General features: G+C 65.0%; 3 protein-coding genes across 4 annotated transcripts; all 3 read right to left on the bottom strand.

Moving 5' to 3' along the window:
• Positions 1–30: 30 nt before the first annotated feature.
• LOC136788808 (HAUS augmin-like complex subunit 4) lies at positions 31–2,904 on the bottom strand. 2 transcript variants are annotated; one of them, XM_066987491.1, is made up of 8 exons: positions 2,796–2,904; positions 1,860–1,891; positions 1,555–1,769; positions 1,374–1,460; positions 1,031–1,297; positions 823–947; positions 661–729; positions 31–508 (listed from the first exon to the last, which is right to left on the bottom strand). In XM_066987491.1, the coding sequence occupies exons 2-8, from the start codon at positions 1,885–1,887 to the stop codon at positions 271–273; spliced, it is 1,029 nt and encodes a 342-aa protein (XP_066843592.1). In that variant the 5' UTR covers positions 1,888–1,891; positions 2,796–2,904; the 3' UTR covers positions 31–270. The 2 variants fall into 2 exon arrangements, with proteins under 2 accessions (XP_066843592.1, XP_066843593.1); XM_066987492.1 differs by lacking the exon at positions 2,796–2,904 and having other exon boundaries at positions 1,860–2,623.
• Positions 2,905–3,598: 694 nt separating this feature from the next.
• LOC136788620 (proteasome subunit beta type-5-like) lies at positions 3,599–9,998 on the bottom strand. Its single transcript, XM_066987177.1, is given in 7 exon segments — positions 3,599–3,739; positions 5,181–5,359; positions 5,362–5,501; positions 6,722–6,913; positions 6,916–7,027; positions 9,611–9,831; positions 9,986–9,998. Coding segments are annotated over 6 exon segments (828 nt in total). The 3' UTR covers positions 3,599–3,739; positions 5,181–5,209.
• On the bottom strand, positions 9,913–15,290 carry LOC125181836 (RING finger protein 212B). The gene is made up of 11 exons (XM_066987370.1): positions 15,056–15,290; positions 13,946–13,998; positions 12,724–12,792; positions 12,531–12,646; positions 12,387–12,447; positions 11,482–11,507; positions 11,358–11,404; positions 11,060–11,102; positions 10,916–10,968; positions 10,261–10,288; positions 9,913–10,173 (listed from the first exon to the last, which is right to left on the bottom strand). The coding sequence occupies exons 1-11, from the start codon at positions 15,171–15,173 to the stop codon at positions 10,047–10,049; spliced, it is 741 nt and encodes a 246-aa protein (XP_066843471.1). The 5' UTR covers positions 15,174–15,290; the 3' UTR covers positions 9,913–10,046.
• Positions 15,291–15,364: the final 74 nt, after the last annotated feature.

Below are 15,364 nucleotides of genomic sequence, written 5' to 3'. Positions count from 1 at the left end.
CCCCCACAGACCAACCAATCAGAGGCCAGAACTGGGTACAAAAGGGGAGGGGTAATTTATTGGGGGCGGGGCTTCACGGGGGCGGGGCCTCGTCGTGGGCGGAGCCACCGCGGTCACCATGGCAACAAGGGGGTGGAGCTGAAGTGGCGGCCATTTTGTTGCCATGGAGACCTCGTGGTTGCCATGGAGACCTCGTGGTTGCCCCGGCGGCCATCTTGCCCCCCCCGGCGGCCATCTTGTCCCGCGACGGCCATCTTGAGGCCTTCCCTCTCACGCCGGGCCTCCGTCGCCGTCGTCATCGGTGACGTCATCGGCGACGTCGCCCCCTCCGTCATGGCCGCGGAGCTGGCGCAGGGCCCAGCGGCGGTGGCGGAGGCGCTCGCGGAGCCGCCCGTACTCCTCGGCCGCCGCCTGGAAGCCGGGGCCCAGCGCCTGCAGCGCCTCCAGCGCCGCCCGCGCCCCCGACAGCTCCGCCCCGGCCCGCGACAGCTCCGCCTCCAGGCGCGACCTGCGGGGGGGGCCATATCGGGGCGATATCGGGGGGCATCGGGATAGTATGACGTGATGGGGGCAATATGGGGGGATATTGGGGGGATATGGGGCGATATCGGGGCGTATCGGGATAGCGTGGGGCGATCCGGGGCCGACGGGGGGCCGCACCTGATGACGCGATGCGCCTCCACCACCGTGGGGCTGTAGGTGTCCAGCAGCACCGTCAGCTCCTCCAACCTGCGGGCGTCACCGTGACGGGGTCGCGCTCGACGGACGACGTCATCGTGACGTCACCGCGACGACGTCACCGCGATGACCGCCATCACCCACCGGATCTTGAGCAGCATGGCCGCCCCCTTGGCCTCCAGGTAGCGCCCCCGGCGCCGCTCCAGCTCCGCGCCCGCCGCCCGCTCCTCCTGCAGCCGCCCCAGCAGCGCCCCGCAGCGCCCCAAAACCTTCGCGGAGAGGCGGCGGCGTCACCGGTGACGTCACCGGTGACGTCGCCGATGACGTCACCGCCGCCGGCACGGCGCGGTACCTGCGGGTAGAGGCGGCGGTGGCGCTCCAGCTGCTCGGCCAGGCGGCGGCGCCGGGCGGCGGCGGCCTCCAGGCGGCGCCGCTCGGCCGCCAGCTCCCGGGCCACGGCGGCGACGTCGGCGGTGACGTCACGGGGCCTCTCGGTGACGTCACCGGGGCCGGCGGTGACGTCACGGCCCCCCCGGTGGTAGGCGGCCAGCTCCCGCGCCTTCCCGGCCAGGCGCCGCTCCAGCGCCGGCAGCAGGCGGCGGCGCAGGGGGGCGGGGTCCTGCTGGGCGGAGGGGCGTGGTCGGTGACGTCACGGGGCGCGGCCGTGACGTCGCGGAAAGGGGGGCGGGGCTCACCTGGGGCGGCGGCAGCAGAGCGGCCAATGGGGGCGGGCCGCGGCGCAGCTCGGCCAATGCCAGCGCTTCCTCCACGGTGGGCGGGGCCTGGGGGGGGGGAAATAAGGGGGAGGGGCCTTCCCATGATGCTTTGGGGCCCCGTTAGGCCCCGCCCCCTTTAAGCCCCGCCCCCTTTTCTCACCCCCTGGGGGCGGGGCTCGCGCAGCAGCTCCAGCACCGCCCTCCAGAGCCCCTCGCGGGCCAACCAGGCGGCTCGCTGCCGCGCCAGCCCCGCCTCCGCCCGCCGCAGGCTCCGCCCCCCGGCCGCGCCGAGCCCCGCCCCCAGGGCCGCCAGCAGCCGGCACAGCCCCGGGTGGGGGCCGAGCTCCTCGGGGGGGGGCAGGGGCAGCGCCGGGCCTGCGGAGAGGGAGGGGCTCGTTAGCATCTCATTAGCATATCAGTTAACGCGATCGCTGGCCCCGCCCCCTTTGGCCCCGCCCCTCTCACCCAGAATCTCCGCCTCCAGGTCCGTCATGGCGCTAAGTGGGGGGCAAGGGGGGGGGTTACCCACGACGCACTGGTGTGTTTTACCCCAAATCCCCCTTTTTCGCCCCAAAACCTCCCACGTTTCGCCCCAGATCCCCCTTTTTTCACCCCACGCCCCCCCTTTTCACCCCAAACCTCCCTTTTTCACCCCGAGTTCCCCATTCCTCACCCCACAATCTGCCTTTTTTCACCCCAAATTCCCATTTTTCACCCCCGAGCTCCCTTTTTGACCCCAAATTTCAAATGTTTCACGCCAAAATCCCATTTTCTGACCCCAAACCCCCCCCTTTTCACTCCAAATCCCCCATTTCTCACCCCGAATCTCCCTTTTTAACCCCAAACTCCCCATTTCTCACCCCAAAGTCCCCAGTTTTCACCCCAAGACCCCCATTTTTTACCCCAAAACCCTCGTTTTTAACCCCAAATCCCATTTCTCACCGCAAATCCCCCATTTATTACCCCAAATCTCCCTTTCTATCCCAAATTCCCTATTTTCCCCCTAAATTCCCTATTTTTTTTACCCCAACCCCCCGTTTTTCACCCCCAAATCCCGTTTTTCACCCCAAATCCCCCACTGACCACCCAAAATCTCCCTTTTTTACCCCAAATCCCCCATCTTGAACCCCAAATATGCCTTATGTATGCCCAAATTCCCCCTTCACGACCCCAAATCTCCCCTTTTTGCCCCAAAATCGCGTTTCCTACCCCACATCCCCCATTTTTTACCCCAAATCCCCGTTTTTCCCGTTTCACCCCAAATCCCCCCATTTCCCGCCCCAAATCCCCCATTTTTCACCCCAAACCCGCCATTTCCCGCCCCAACACCCCCATAACCCCCCCCAGCCCCTCCACACCCCCCCCAGCCCCAATCCCCCCCTTTTTCACCCCAAAACCGACCCCCCTCCGGGCCCGGCCCCTCCTGCCGCTCCCTTCCGCGCGCTTCCCGCGTGGCCACGCCCCCCCCGCGCCCTCCAACCAATCAGCACGCGGCGGGGGCGTGGCGACGCACGTTGCGCACGGCGCGGCCCCACCCCCGCTCCCCCTCCCCTCCCGGAGCGCGCCGCGCATGCGCAGCCCCGGCCCCGCCGCTCCCCTCGCTCCCCCTCCCCTCTCGGAGCTCTCCCCTCTCTCCCCCCTCCCCTCCCTGAACCCCGACGCATGCGCAGTGCTCTCCGCGCTCCCCCTCCCGTCCCCGTTCTCCCCGCGCATGCGCGTTGCCGTCCCCGCGCCCCCTCCCCTCCCCGTTCACTCTGGAGCCTACTGACGGCCCCCGGCGACTCAAAAACGCCGGAAACGCCCCAAATTTAACCAAAACTCCGCGGTTTTTTCGCGAGGCGGCCCCAGCCCGCCCTCCCCTCCTCCCCCTGAGGCCCCGCCCCTTTGTTTTTTACCTTATTTGGCTGTGGGGGGCACAAAATGGCCAATGGGATGGGGTGAGGAAGGGGCTTTCGGCCAACCAGCCTCACAGGGGGCGGGGCCAAGCGGTCACGTGCCCCCCACCGCCCACCACCATTGGCTGAGGCCCCCCGTCCAAGATGGCCGCCCCCCTCCCCGTCCCGCTCCCTCCATCAATGAGAGACAGGGGCTGGAACCAATCAGAAAGCTTTATGGGATGCGGGGGCGGGGCCACTGCAGAGGGGGCGGGGCCATCTCTGCAGTGGCCCCGCCCCCCCTGCAGTGGTTGGAGGCCTCCGCGGCCTCGGCCAATGGGAGCCTCCGAAATGGATCACGGCCTCCGCCTCCTCGGCCAATGGGGCGCTCCGGACGGCCGCGGCCTCCGCTTCTCCAACCAATGGGATCGCCCGAGCGCGGCCTCCGCCTCGTCAGCCAATGGGAGCCTCCTAAAGAACGACAAAACCGGCCTCCACCAATTAAAAAACCCCGCGGCCTCCGTTTCCTTAACCCAGCCCCGGCCTCCGCCCCCCCGACCAACGGGAACCTCCAAAAAACCCCGGCCTCCATCTTTTAAACCCATCAAGCCCCGGCCTCCGCCCCAAAAACCCCGGCCTCCACCCCCTGAATCAACAAAATCCCCCCCAAATCCCCCGTGGCCTCCATTTTGTTAACCCCACGCTGGCCTCCACCCCCAAAACCCCCCCAAACCCCCCAAAAACCCCAGCTTCCACCCCCTAAATCAACCAAATCCCCCCCAAATCCCCCGTGGCCTCCATTTTCTTAACCCCATGCTGGCCTCCACCCCCTCACCCCCCCAAATCCCCCCAAAACCCCAGCCTCCACCCCCTAAATCAACAAAATTCCCCCTAAAGCCCCTGTAGCCTCCACTTTCTTAACCCCACGCTGGCCTCCACCCCCAAAATCCCCCCAAAACCCCCCAAAACCCCAGCCTCCACCCCCTCACTCCCCCAAAAACCCCGGCCTCCACCCCCTAAATCAACAAAATCCCCCCCAAACGCCCCCGTGGCCTCCATTTTCTTAACCTGATGCCGGCCTCCACCCCCTCACCCCCCCAAAACCCTCCAAAAACCCTGGCCTCCACCCCCTAAATCAACAAAATCCCCCCCAAACCCCTCATGGCCTCCACTTTCTTAACCCCCGCTGTCCTCCGCCCCCAAAACCCCCCCAAAACTCCCCAAAAACCCCAGCCTCCACCCCCTAAATCAACCAAATCCCCCCCAAACCCCCCCGTGGCCTCCATTTTCTTAACCCCATGCTGGCCTCCACCCCCTCACCGCCCCCAAAACCCCTCAAAAACCCCGGCCTCCACCCGCTAAATCAACAAAATCCGCCCCAAACCCCCCGTAGCCTCCATTTCCTTAACCCAACCGCAGCCTCCACCCCCTGAACCCCCCAAAAACCCCGGCCTCCACCCCCTCATCCCCCCAAACCCCGGCCTCCACCCCCTAAATCAACCAAATCCCCCCCAAACCCCCGGTGGCCTCCATTTTCTTAACCCAACCGCAGCCTCCACCCCCCAAACCCCCCAAAAACCCCCGGCCTCCACCCCGTCAATGAACAAAATCCTCCCTAAACTCCCTGTGGCCTCCATTTTCTTAACCCAACCGCGGCCTCCACCACCCAAAACCCCCCCAAAACCCCCCAAAACCCCAGCCTCCACCCCCTCTGCGCCCCAAAACCCCGGCCTCCACCCCCTAAACCAAAAAAACCCCCCCCAACCCCCCCATGGCCCCCATTTTCTTAACCCCATGCCGGCCTCCACCCCCTCACCAACCCCAAATCCCCCCCAAAACCCCCGGCCTCCACCCCCCTCACCCCCCCAAATCCCCCTCACCCCCCCCAAAACCCCCCCCCGTACCCCCTCACCCCCGCTGTCCTCCTCCGGCGCGGCCTCCTCACTCCCGCCCGGCCTCCCCGTAGAGGCCCTGCAGCTCGGCCACGTCGTGGCGCGAGACGCGGCGCCAGCCGCCGGCCCCCACGTGGTAGACGGCCACGCGGCCCCCCGAGTAGGCGTCGCGCCGCGCCGCCTGGAAGATGGCGCGCCGGGGCCCAGCTCGCAGGCGGCCTCCACGCCGAGGCCCGGGCGGAGGCCGCGGTCCAGGACCCCGTAGGCGTAGGGGGCGCCCGAGCCCACGGCGAAGGCCGGCCCGGGGACGCGGGTGCCCTCGCTGTCCACGTAGTAGAGGCCTGGGGGGGGGGGGGGGGGAGGAAAAAAGGAGGTTGGGGGGAGGCCGGCGGGGTTTGGGGGGCCTCTGCCCCGAGGATGGGGGCGGTGGGAGGCCTCCAGCCCAAAAAGAACGGCCTCAACCCCACCCAAACCCCCCCCCCAACCCCCCCCCCCAACCCCTCCAATCCCACCCCAAATCCCCCCAAACCCCCCTCAAATCCCCCCAAACCCCCCTTAAACCCCCCAATGTCCCCAATCCCCCCTCAAACCGCCCCCAACCCCCCCCGAAACCGCCTCAAACCCCCCCAAAGCCCCCCAATCCCCCCAACCTCCCCAAAGCCCCCAATCCTCCCTCAACCCCCCCCCAAATCCCTCCAACCCCACCCCAAACCCCCCCAATCCCCCCAACCTCCCCAATCCCCCTCAAACCCCCCCAAACCCCCCTCGAACCCCCCAAACCCCCCTCAACCCCCACCCAAATCCCCCTCCAACCCCCCAAACCCCCCTCAATCCCCCCCCCCCAACCCCCTCAATCCCCCCCCATAACCCCCCCCAAACCCCCCCAAACGCCCCCAATCCCCCCTCAAACCCCCCCTCAAACCCCCCCAAACCCCCCCCAAACTCCCCCAAAGCCCCCCAATCCCCCTTAATCCCCCTCAACCCCCCCAACCCCCCTCAACCCCCAAACACCCCCCAATCCCCCCCAACCCCCAAACCCCCAACCCCCCCAATCCCCTCTTAATCCCCCCCAACCCCCCTCAATCCCCCCATAACCCCCCAAACCCCCCAATCCCCCTCAAACCCCCCAAACCCCCTCAACCCCCCAAACCCCCAACCCCACCCCAAACCCCCCAACCCCCCCCAATCCCCCCCCTCAACTCCCCCAATCCCCCCCAAACCCCTCCAACCCCACCCCAAACCCCCCTCAATCCTCCCAACCCCCCTCAATCCCCCCATAACCCCCCAAACCCCCCCAAAACGCCCCCAATCCCCCCCTCAAACCCCCCCAAAGCCCCCCAATCCCCCCTTAATCCCCCTCAACCCCCCCCAACCCCCCTCAACCCCCCCAAACACCCCCCAATCCCCCCCAAACCCCTCCAGCCCCACCCCAAACCCCCCTCAAACCCCCCAACCCCCCTTAATCTCCCCCAAACCCCCCTCGAACCCCCCAACCCACCCCAAACCCCCCTCAAACCGCCCCCAACCCCCCCAACCCCCCAGCCCCCCGCAGCGGCCTCACCCGGCCCCCTCTTGTCCCAGCCGCAGATCATGGTGCCCATGCTGAGCCCCAGCCCCTTGTACTGGTACACCATGTTGGCCAGCAGCTTGGAGGCGGCGGCCACCGAGATGGGCTCCTTGTTGCGCAGCTCGTAGACGCGGCACTGCCGCGCCAGCAGCCGCTCCCAGAAGCCGCAGTCGGCCGCGCCCCCGCCATGGTGCCCAGCAGCGCCGCGTTGATCTCGATCACCTTCTGCACCGACTGCGACGCCACGTACGAGCCCGCCGTCGCCCGCGAGTCCACCGCCACCACCACGCCCTCCTCGAACTGCGGGGGGGACGGGAGTTTGGGGGGCGCCGAGAGGACGGGGAGGGGCCCCAGGCGGACTCGGAGGCCGCTACGTGGCTTTGGAGGCCCACCACGAGGTCCCCAAGTGGCCCTGGAGGCCCTTAGGTAGACTTGGCGACCCCTAGGTAGACCTGGAGGCCCACCACCGGGTCCCCAAGTGGCCCTGGAGGCCCTTAGGTAGACTTGGCGACCCCTAGGTAGACCTGGAGGCCCACCACCAGGTCCCCGTGGCCCTGGAGGCCCTTAGGTAGACTTGGCGACCCCTAGGTAGACCTGGAGGCCCACCACCAGGTCCCCAAGTGGCCCTGGAGGCCCTTAGGTAGACTTGGAGACCCCTAGGTAGACCTGGAGGCCCACCACCAGGTCCCCGTGGCCCTGGAGGCCCTTAGGTAGACTTGGAGACCCTTAGGTAGACCTGGAGGACCACCACCAGGTCCCCAAGTGGCCCTGGAGGCCCTTAGGTAGACTTGGCGACCCCTAGGTAGACCTGGAGGCCCACCACCAGGTCTCCAAGTGGCCCTGGAGGCCCTTAGGTAGACTTGGAGACCCCTAGGTAGACCTGGAGGCCCACCACCAGGTCCCGAAGTGGCCCTGGAGGCCCTTAGGTAGACTTGGAGAGCCCTAGGTAGACCTGGAGGCCCACCACCAGGTCCCGAAGTGGCCCTGGAGGCCCTTAGGTAGACTTGGCGACCCCTAGGTAGACCTGGAGGCCCACCACCAGGTCCCCAAGTGGCCCTGGAGGCCCTTAGGTAGACTTGGAGACCCCTAGGTAGACCTGGAGGCCCACCACCAGGTCCCCGTGGCCCTGGAGGCCCTTAGGTAGACTTGGAGACCCCTAGGTAGACCTGGAGGCCCACCACGAGGTCCCCAAGTGGCCCTGGAGCCCATTAGGTAGACTTGAAGACCCCTAGGTTGACTTGGAGACCCCTAAGTAGACTTGGAGGACCACCATGAGGTCCCCAAGTGGCCCTGGAGGTCCTTAGGTGGCTTTGGAGGACCACCGTGAGGTCCCCAAGTGGCCCTGGAGGCCGTTAGGTGGCCCTGGAGACCCCTAGGTTGACTTGGAGGACCCTAGATAGACTTGGAGGCCCACCACAAGGTCCCCAAGTGGACTTGGAGGCCCTTAGGTGGTTTTGGAAGCCCACCACGAGGTCCACAAGTAGACTTGGAGGCCTTTAGGTGGCTTTGGAGGCCCACCATGAGGTCCACAAGTGGCCCTGGAGTCCCCTAGACTGACTTGGAGGACCCTAGGTTGACTTGGAGGCCCACCACGAGATCCCCAAGTGGCCCTGGAGACCCTTAGGTGGCCTCAGAGACCCCTAAGTTGACTTGGAGGACCCTAGGTAGTCTTGGAGGCCCACCACGAGGTGTCTACGTGGCTTTGGAGGCCTACCACAAGATCCCCAAATGGCCCTGGAAACCGTTAGGTAGACTTGGAGGCCCACCACAAGGTCCCCAAGTGACCCTGGAGACCGTTAGGTGGCCCTGGAGACCCCTAGGTTGACTTGGAGGACCCTAGGTAGACTTGGAGGCCCACCACGAGGTCTCTAGGTGGTCCTCAAGTGACCTTGGAGGCCATTAGGTGGCCTTGGAGGTTCACCACGAGGTCCCTAGGAGACCCTCAGGTGGCCTTGGAGACCCCTAGGTTGACTTGGAGGACCCTAGGTAGACTCAGAGACTCACCACGAGGTGTCTACGTGGCTTTGGAGGCCCATCATGAGGTCCCCAAGTGGCCCTGGAGGTCCTTAGGTGGCTTTGGAGGACCACCGTGAGGTCCCCAAGTGGCCTCGGAGGCCCCTACGTAGACTCGGAGGCCCACCACGAGGTCTCGAGGTGGCCTTGGAGGCTCCCTGTCTGCAGAAATCAGCCCCACAAGGGCTTCATTCAGGTTTTGGGGTCCCTCCAGGGGCTTTGGGGTACCCCCAAGGGGATTTAGGGTCCCAAAAAGGGACTTTGGGGTCCTCCTAGGGGTCTTCGGGGTCCCTCCTTGGGGATTTGGGGTCCCTATGACCAAACACCCACCCCAGAGAAGCTTTTATAAGGTCTCAAAATTCCACCCGCGCAATTTGGGGTCCCCTCCATGGGGTCTGGGGGTGGCTACGGACCTAACCCAGACCCGCAAGGGCTTCTATATGACGGCGGGGTCCCCAAAAAAGGCTTTGGGGGTCCCCCCACGGGGCTCTGGGGTCTCACCAGGGGGTTTTAGGACCCTCCAAAAAATTTTGTGCCCCCCAAGCGGTTTTGGGGTCCCATAACGGGACTTTAGGCCCCCGCAAGGGGCTTTAGGGTCCCCCCAAGGGGCTTTAGGGCACCCCAAGGGGCTTTAGGGTACCCCCAAGGGGTTCTGCGGTCCCCCTAAGGGGTTTTGGGGTCCCGTAAGGGATCTTTAGGCCCCCCCCCCGGATTTTGGGTCCCCCCACGAGTCTTCAGAATCCCTATAACCAAACACCCCTCATAAAACCCTTCCGAAGCTCTCCCGTGCGCTCTGTGCTCCCCCCACGGGGCTTGCGGACTCCCCAACCCCCCAAACCCCCCCAAAGACCCCTCAACCCCCCCCCCCACCTTAAAAGCCAGCGTGGTGGTTCCGTGCAGGAGCTGCAAACCGGGTCCGGGGGGCTCCGCGGTGCCCCAGGGCGGCGCCGCGAGGCTCTGCGGGGGGCCGGGGGGGTCCCGGGGGGCTGCGAGGAGCGGGAAGGCGGCGGGGGGCGGCGGGGGCTCGGCGGGGAGCCGCAGGGACGCTGGCCAGCGCCATCTTGCCTCCCAAGATGGCGGCGGGGGGGGCGCTCAAGATGGCGCCGGTTGCCGGGCAACGCGGCGGGGGCGCGCGCAAGATGGCGCCGGTTGCCGGGCAACGCGAATGGGCGCGCGCAAGATGCGCCGGTTGCCGGGCAACGCGGCGGGGGCGCGCGCAAGGCGGCGCCGGTTGCTAGGGGCGACGCGGCGGCGCCATCTTGCTTGAGGGCGTGACGCGGCGGCTTCCGCCCGGCGGTGACGTCACCTAGCGGCCTCCTCCTCCTCCGCCGCCGGGCCGGAAGTGGGGGGGTTGCCGGGACAAGATGGCGGCGGGGAGAGGCCGGGGGGCGGGCGGGGCCCAGGGGGGCGTCGGGGGAGCCGGGGGGGCGGCCCTGGAGGGGGGAGGGGGGCGGTGGGAGCGGGAAGCCCCCCCCGGAGCGCCCCGAAATGGACGCGCCCCCCCCCCCCCCGGGGCTTACCTGTGGTGGGGCAGGCTGGGGGCGGGGCCTGGGGAGAGGGGGCGGGGTCAGAAGGGGGCGGGGTTAAGCGGGAGGGGGCGGGGCTTGGGGTAGTGGAAGCCAATGGGGGGCTGGGGGCGTGGCTTGGGGAAGGGGCGGGGTTTGTGGCGGAGGGGGCGGGGCTTGGGGTGGGGGTGGGGCGAAGGGGGGCGGGGCTTGGGCGAGTGGGCGGGGCTTCTGGGCTACTGGTGTTCCAATGGGAGCTGGGGGCGTGGCTTAGGTGGAGGGGGCGGGGCTTAGGTGGAGGGGGCGGGGCTTAGGTGGAGGGGGGCGTGGCTTAGGTGGAGGGGCGGGGCTTAGGGGAGGGGGCGGGGCTTAGGTGGAGGGGGCGTGGCTTAGGTGGAGGGGGCGGGGCTTAGGTGGAGGGGGCGGGGCTTAGGGGAGGGGGCGGGGCTTAGGGGAGGGGGCGGGGCTTAGGTGGAGGGGGCGGGGCTTAGGGGAGGGGGCGGGGCTTAGGGGAGGGGGCGGGGCTTAGGTGGAGGGGCGGGGGGCTTAGGTGGAGGGGGCGGGGCTTAGGTGGAGGGGGCGGGGCTTGTGGGTGGCTTAGGGTGTATGGGGAAGGGGGGGGGGGGGGGTTGGATTTTTGGGGTGAAACCCGGGGATTTTGGGGGCTCACCCGGCCACGTGGGGGTCCCACGGAGCGGGGGCCGCTCCAGCGACGCCGAGCGGCTGCGGTGGGTGGGAGGGGCACGTTTTTGGGGGGGAAAACCCCAAATTTGGGGGCGTTCCTGGATTCTGGGGGGGGGGGGGTCTCGCTCACCTCACCACCTGCCCGCTGAGCTGCCGCCGGGGCTGGGGGGTCACTGGGGGGGGGGGTGGCGAGTTTTAGGGTGAAAAACCTTAAAATTGGGGCTCCCCAAAAATGGGGGGGGTCCCAAAAAATGGGAGAAAAAGGGGGGGTTGGGGAAAAGGGGGGGGTTGGGGGAAAAAAGGGGGATTTGGGGGAAAAAAGGGGGATTTGGGGGAAAAAAGGGGGATTTGGGGGAAATGGGGGGGGAGGGGGGGAAGGGTGGTTTTGGGGAAAAAATGGGGGTTTTAGGGAAAAAGGGGGGTCCTACCTGTCTCCACTGGGGAGGTGATGCCGACGGGCCTGGGGGTGCTGTTCCTGGGGGGGGGGGAATTGGGGTGCTGAGCACCTGGGGGGGGGGACCCCAAAAATTAAGGGGGTTGGGGGGGGCTCACCTGCTCGACCGCCAGCCTGGGGAGACCTGGGGGGGGAATTTGGGGGGAGAAAGGGGGAAATTGGGGGTTAAAGGGGGAAATGGGGGGTTGAAAGGGGAAATTGGGGGGGAAATGGGGAATTGGCGGGGTAAATGGGGGAAAAAAGGACAAATGGGGGGGGTTAATGGGGAAAGGGGGGGGTAAATAGGGAAAACTGAGGAGGAATGGGGGGGTTAAACAGGGAGAAATGGGTTAAATAGAGAATAAATAGGTAAAATACGGAAAAGTGGGGGTCTTAAATGGGGAAGGATTGATTAAATAGGGAAAAATTAGGGTAAATAGAGGGAAATGGGGGGGTTAAATGGGGAAAATGGGTTAAAAAGGATAAAAAGGGGGGAAATGGGGGTCAAATAAGGAAAAAGAGAGTCGAAGAGGAGGATAAATGGGGAAAAAGGGTCTTAATTGGGGTAAAACGGGGAAAAGGGGGGTTAAATGTGGGAGAAGGGGTTTTTAAAGGGGGGTTAAATAGGAAAAAAAGGGGGTTGAATAGGGACAAAGGGGGTTAAAAGGGGAAAAGGGAGGGTTAAAAAGGGAAAAGGGAGGGTTAAAAAGGGAAAAGGGAGGGTTAAAAAGGGAAAAGGGAGAGTTAAAAGGGGAAAAAGGGGGTTAAGAGGGGAAAAAGGGGGTTAAATGGGGAAAATGGGTGGCCAAATGGGGGAAAATGGTGGCCACATGGGCGAAAAGGGGGGTTAAAAGGGGAAAAAGGGCGTCCAAATGGGGAAAAATGGGGGAAGGGGGATTTAAATGGGGAAAAAAGGGTGGTAGAAAGGGGAAAAAGGATAGAACGGGGAAAAGGAGGACTGAACGGGAAGAGGGGGGAGTTAAATGGGGAAAAAAGTGGGGTAAAAGGGGGAGATCTGGGGGACCTCGGCCTCCCGCAGGTGCCTCCGGAGCTCCCCGTTCTCCCTGCGCAGCGCCTCGGCCTCCCTGCGGGGCGGCAGCGGTGAGGCCGGGGGGTGGGGGAGGCCGAAGGCGGGGGGAGGCCGCCCCCCCAAGATGGCCTCGCTCACCTCTCCTTGGCCTCCAGCGCCCGGCGGGCCTCCCGCAGCGCCGCCTCGGCCCGGCGCGCGGCGTGGCGCTGGGAGGCCAGCAGCAGCTCCGCCTGCGCCCGCTGGAAGCGCCAGGCCTGCGGGGAGGAGCTCAGAAGAAAGGGTAAGGGGGGGGAAGGGTTTTTTGGGGGAAAATCCGCCGGATTTGGCTCACCTGGGAGATGTGCGCCAGGCGCTGGCGGGCGACGGCGGCGGGGCTTTTGAGGAAAAGCGCCTCGTGGGGCTGGGGGGGGGGGGGGATAAGGGGTAAATCGGGCCGCCGGCAGGGCGGCGCTCGCTGTCAAAAGGGGGGCGCGAGGGGCGGGGAGGCCGCGAAATGGCGGCCGTTGGGCGGGGGGACAAAATGGCGGCCCCCATGGGGGGGGGTATTCAAAATGGCGGCCCAATGGGTTAGTATGGGGGGATCCAAGATGGCGGCCCCCATTGGAGGGGAACAAAATGGCGGCCCTATGGGGGTGAATGGGGGAGCCAAGATGGCGGCCCCCATGGGGGGATCCAAGATGGCGGCCCTATGGGGGTGAATGGGGGATCCAAGATGGCGGCCCTATGGGGGTGAATGGGGGATCCAAGGTGGCGGCCCTATGGGGGTGTATATGGGGGATCCAAAATGGCGGCCCCCATGGGGGGATCCAAGATGGCGGCCCTATGGGGGTGGATATGGGGGATCCAAAATGGCGGCCCCCATGGGGGGATCCAAGATGGCGGCCCTATGGGGGTGTATATGGGGGATCCAAGATGGCGGCCCCCAGTGGGGGGATCCAAGATGGCGGCCCTATGGGGGTGAATGGGGGATCCAAGATGGCGGCCCCCAGTGGGGGGATCCAAGATGGCGGCCCTATGGGGGTGAATGGGGGATCCAAGATGGCGGCCCTCAGTGGGGGGATCCAAGATGGCGGCCCTATGGAGGTGTATATGGGGGATCCAAGATGGCGGCCACCATGGGGGGATCCAAGATGGCGGCCCTATGGGGGTGGATATGGGGGATCCAAGATGGCGGCCACCATGGGGGGATCCAAGATGGCGGCCCTATGGGGGTGGATATGGGGGATCCAAGATGGCGGCCCTATGGGGGCGAATGGGGGATCCAAGATGGCGGCCCCCAGTGGGGGGATCCAAGATGGCGGCCCTATGGAGGTGAATGGGGGGATCCAAGATGGCGGCCGCCTGTGGGGGTTATCCAAGATGGCGGCCAGCCCTATGGGGGTGAATGGGGGGATCCAAGATGGCAGCCCCCAGTGGGGGGATCCAAGATGGCGGCCCTATGGAGGTGAATGGGGGATCCAAGATGGCGGCCTCCATTAGGGGGGAAACAAAATGGCGGCCCTATGGGGGTGAATGGGGGGGATCCAAGATGGCGGCCCCCAGGGGGCACTCACCTGGTCGGGGAGGGGGAAGCGGCGGCAGGCGGCGGCGCAGACGGGGCAGGGACCTGTAAGGGTAAGGGTTAATTATTGAGCACCCCCTTTTTTAAAAAAATGTTTTGTGGGGTTAAATTGTACGGGGGCCCCTTTTTGTAAATGTTTTTTGGGGTTAAAGCACCGAAGGGCCCTTTTCTGCCATTGTTTTATGGGGTTAAAGCATTGGGGGACGCTGTCTGCTGACATTTTATGGGGTTGGGGATTGAGGGACCCCTTTTTACAAACGTTTTGTGAGGTAAAAGCATTGGCGAACCCCTTTATAAAGCCATTTTTTGAGGTAAAACCATTCACGGACCTTTTTCTGCCACCATTTTATGGCATTAAAGGATCAGAGGACCCCTTCCTGCCACCATTTTATGAGGTAAAACCATTTCTGCTGCCATTTTATGGGATTAGGGACTGAGGGACCCCCTTTTACACGCATTTTATGAGGTAAAACCATTGGGGACCCCCTTTCTGCCACCATTTTATGGCGTTAAAGATTGAAGAACCCCTTTTTATACCCATTTTATGGGGTCACCATGAAGGGACCCCCCCCTTTTCCAGCCTCCCGGGGCCCCTACCTGCTCCCAGGCCACGTTGTGAGGTAAAAACGTTGGCAGACCCCTTTTTAAAACGATTTTGTGAGGTAAATGTGTCCGGAGACGCCTTTCTGCTGCCGTTTTGTGGGATTAGGGACCGAGGGACCCCCCTTTTACACCCATTTTGTGAGGTAAAACCATTGGCAGACCCCCTTCTGCTTCCATTTTATGGGATTAGGGATTGAAGAACCCGTTTTACAGCCATTTTGTGAGGTAAAACCATTGGCAGACCCCCTTCAGCCGCCATTTTATGGGATTAGGGATTGAAGAACCCGCTTTACACCCATTTTGTGAGGTAAAACCATTGGCAGACCCCCTTCAGCCGCCATTTTATGGGATCAGGGACCGAGGGACCCCCCTTTTACACCCATTTTGTGAGGGGAGACCTTTCACAGGCAACTTTTATGACCATAAAGGATCGGGGGACCCCTTTTACACCCATTTTATGGGCCCCCCCGTGAGGGGAACCCCCCTTTCCCAGCCCTACCTGCCCCCAGGCAGCGCTGGCAGAGGAGGTGCCCGCAGGAGGTGAGGCAGAAGCCGGCGCCCTCCTGCCGGTAGCAGCGGTTGCAGTGGAACCAGTCCTGCCCGGGGGGGGCCGCCATGGCCCCGGGGAAGGGGGCGGGGCCTAAAAGGGCGGGAAGCGCGGGGGCGGGGCCTAAAAGGGCGGGAAGCGCGGGGGCGGGGCCTAAAAGGGCGGGAAGCGCGGGGGCGGGGCCTAAAAGGGCGGGAAGCGCGGGGGCGGGGCCTAAAAAGGGCGGGAAGCGCGGGGGCGGGGCCTAAAAGGGCGGGAAGC

The sequence above is a fragment of the Anser cygnoides genome, chromosome W (genome assembly GCF_040182565.1).
Source record: "Anser cygnoides isolate HZ-2024a breed goose chromosome W, Taihu_goose_T2T_genome, whole genome shotgun sequence".
Classification (NCBI taxonomy): Eukaryota; Metazoa; Chordata; class Aves; order Anseriformes; family Anatidae; genus Anser; species Anser cygnoides.
The sequence above is the reverse complement of the archived record's forward strand: the minus strand, read 5'-3'. Positions and strand labels throughout refer to the sequence as shown.

Bases quoted from the DNA above. Each gene is read 5' to 3' on its own strand.
- LOC136788808 (XM_066987491.1), bottom strand. From the start codon at position 1,887: ATGACGGACCTGGAGGCGGAGATTCTGG. The intron at 1,770-1,859 runs GTGAGAGGGGCG...CCCTCTCCGCAG, and splicing joins CCTGGAGGCGGAGATTCTGG to GCCCGGCGCTGCCCCTGCCC. The intron at 509-660 runs GTGCGGCCCCCC...CCCCCCCCGCAG, and splicing joins GAGGCGCATCGCGTCATCAG to GTCGCGCCTGGAGGCGGAGC.
- LOC125181836 (XM_066987370.1), bottom strand. From the start codon at position 15,173: ATGGCGGCCCCCCCCGGGCAGGACTGGTTCCACTGCAACCGCTGCTAC. The intron at 11,508-12,386 runs GTCCCCCAGATC...TTCCCCCCCCAG, and splicing joins GGCACCTGCGGGAGGCCGAG to GTCTCCCCAGGCTGGCGGTC. The intron at 11,405-11,481 runs GTGAGCCCCCCC...CCCCCCCCCCAG, and splicing joins CCAGGCTGGCGGTCGAGCAG to GAACAGCACCCCCAGGCCCG.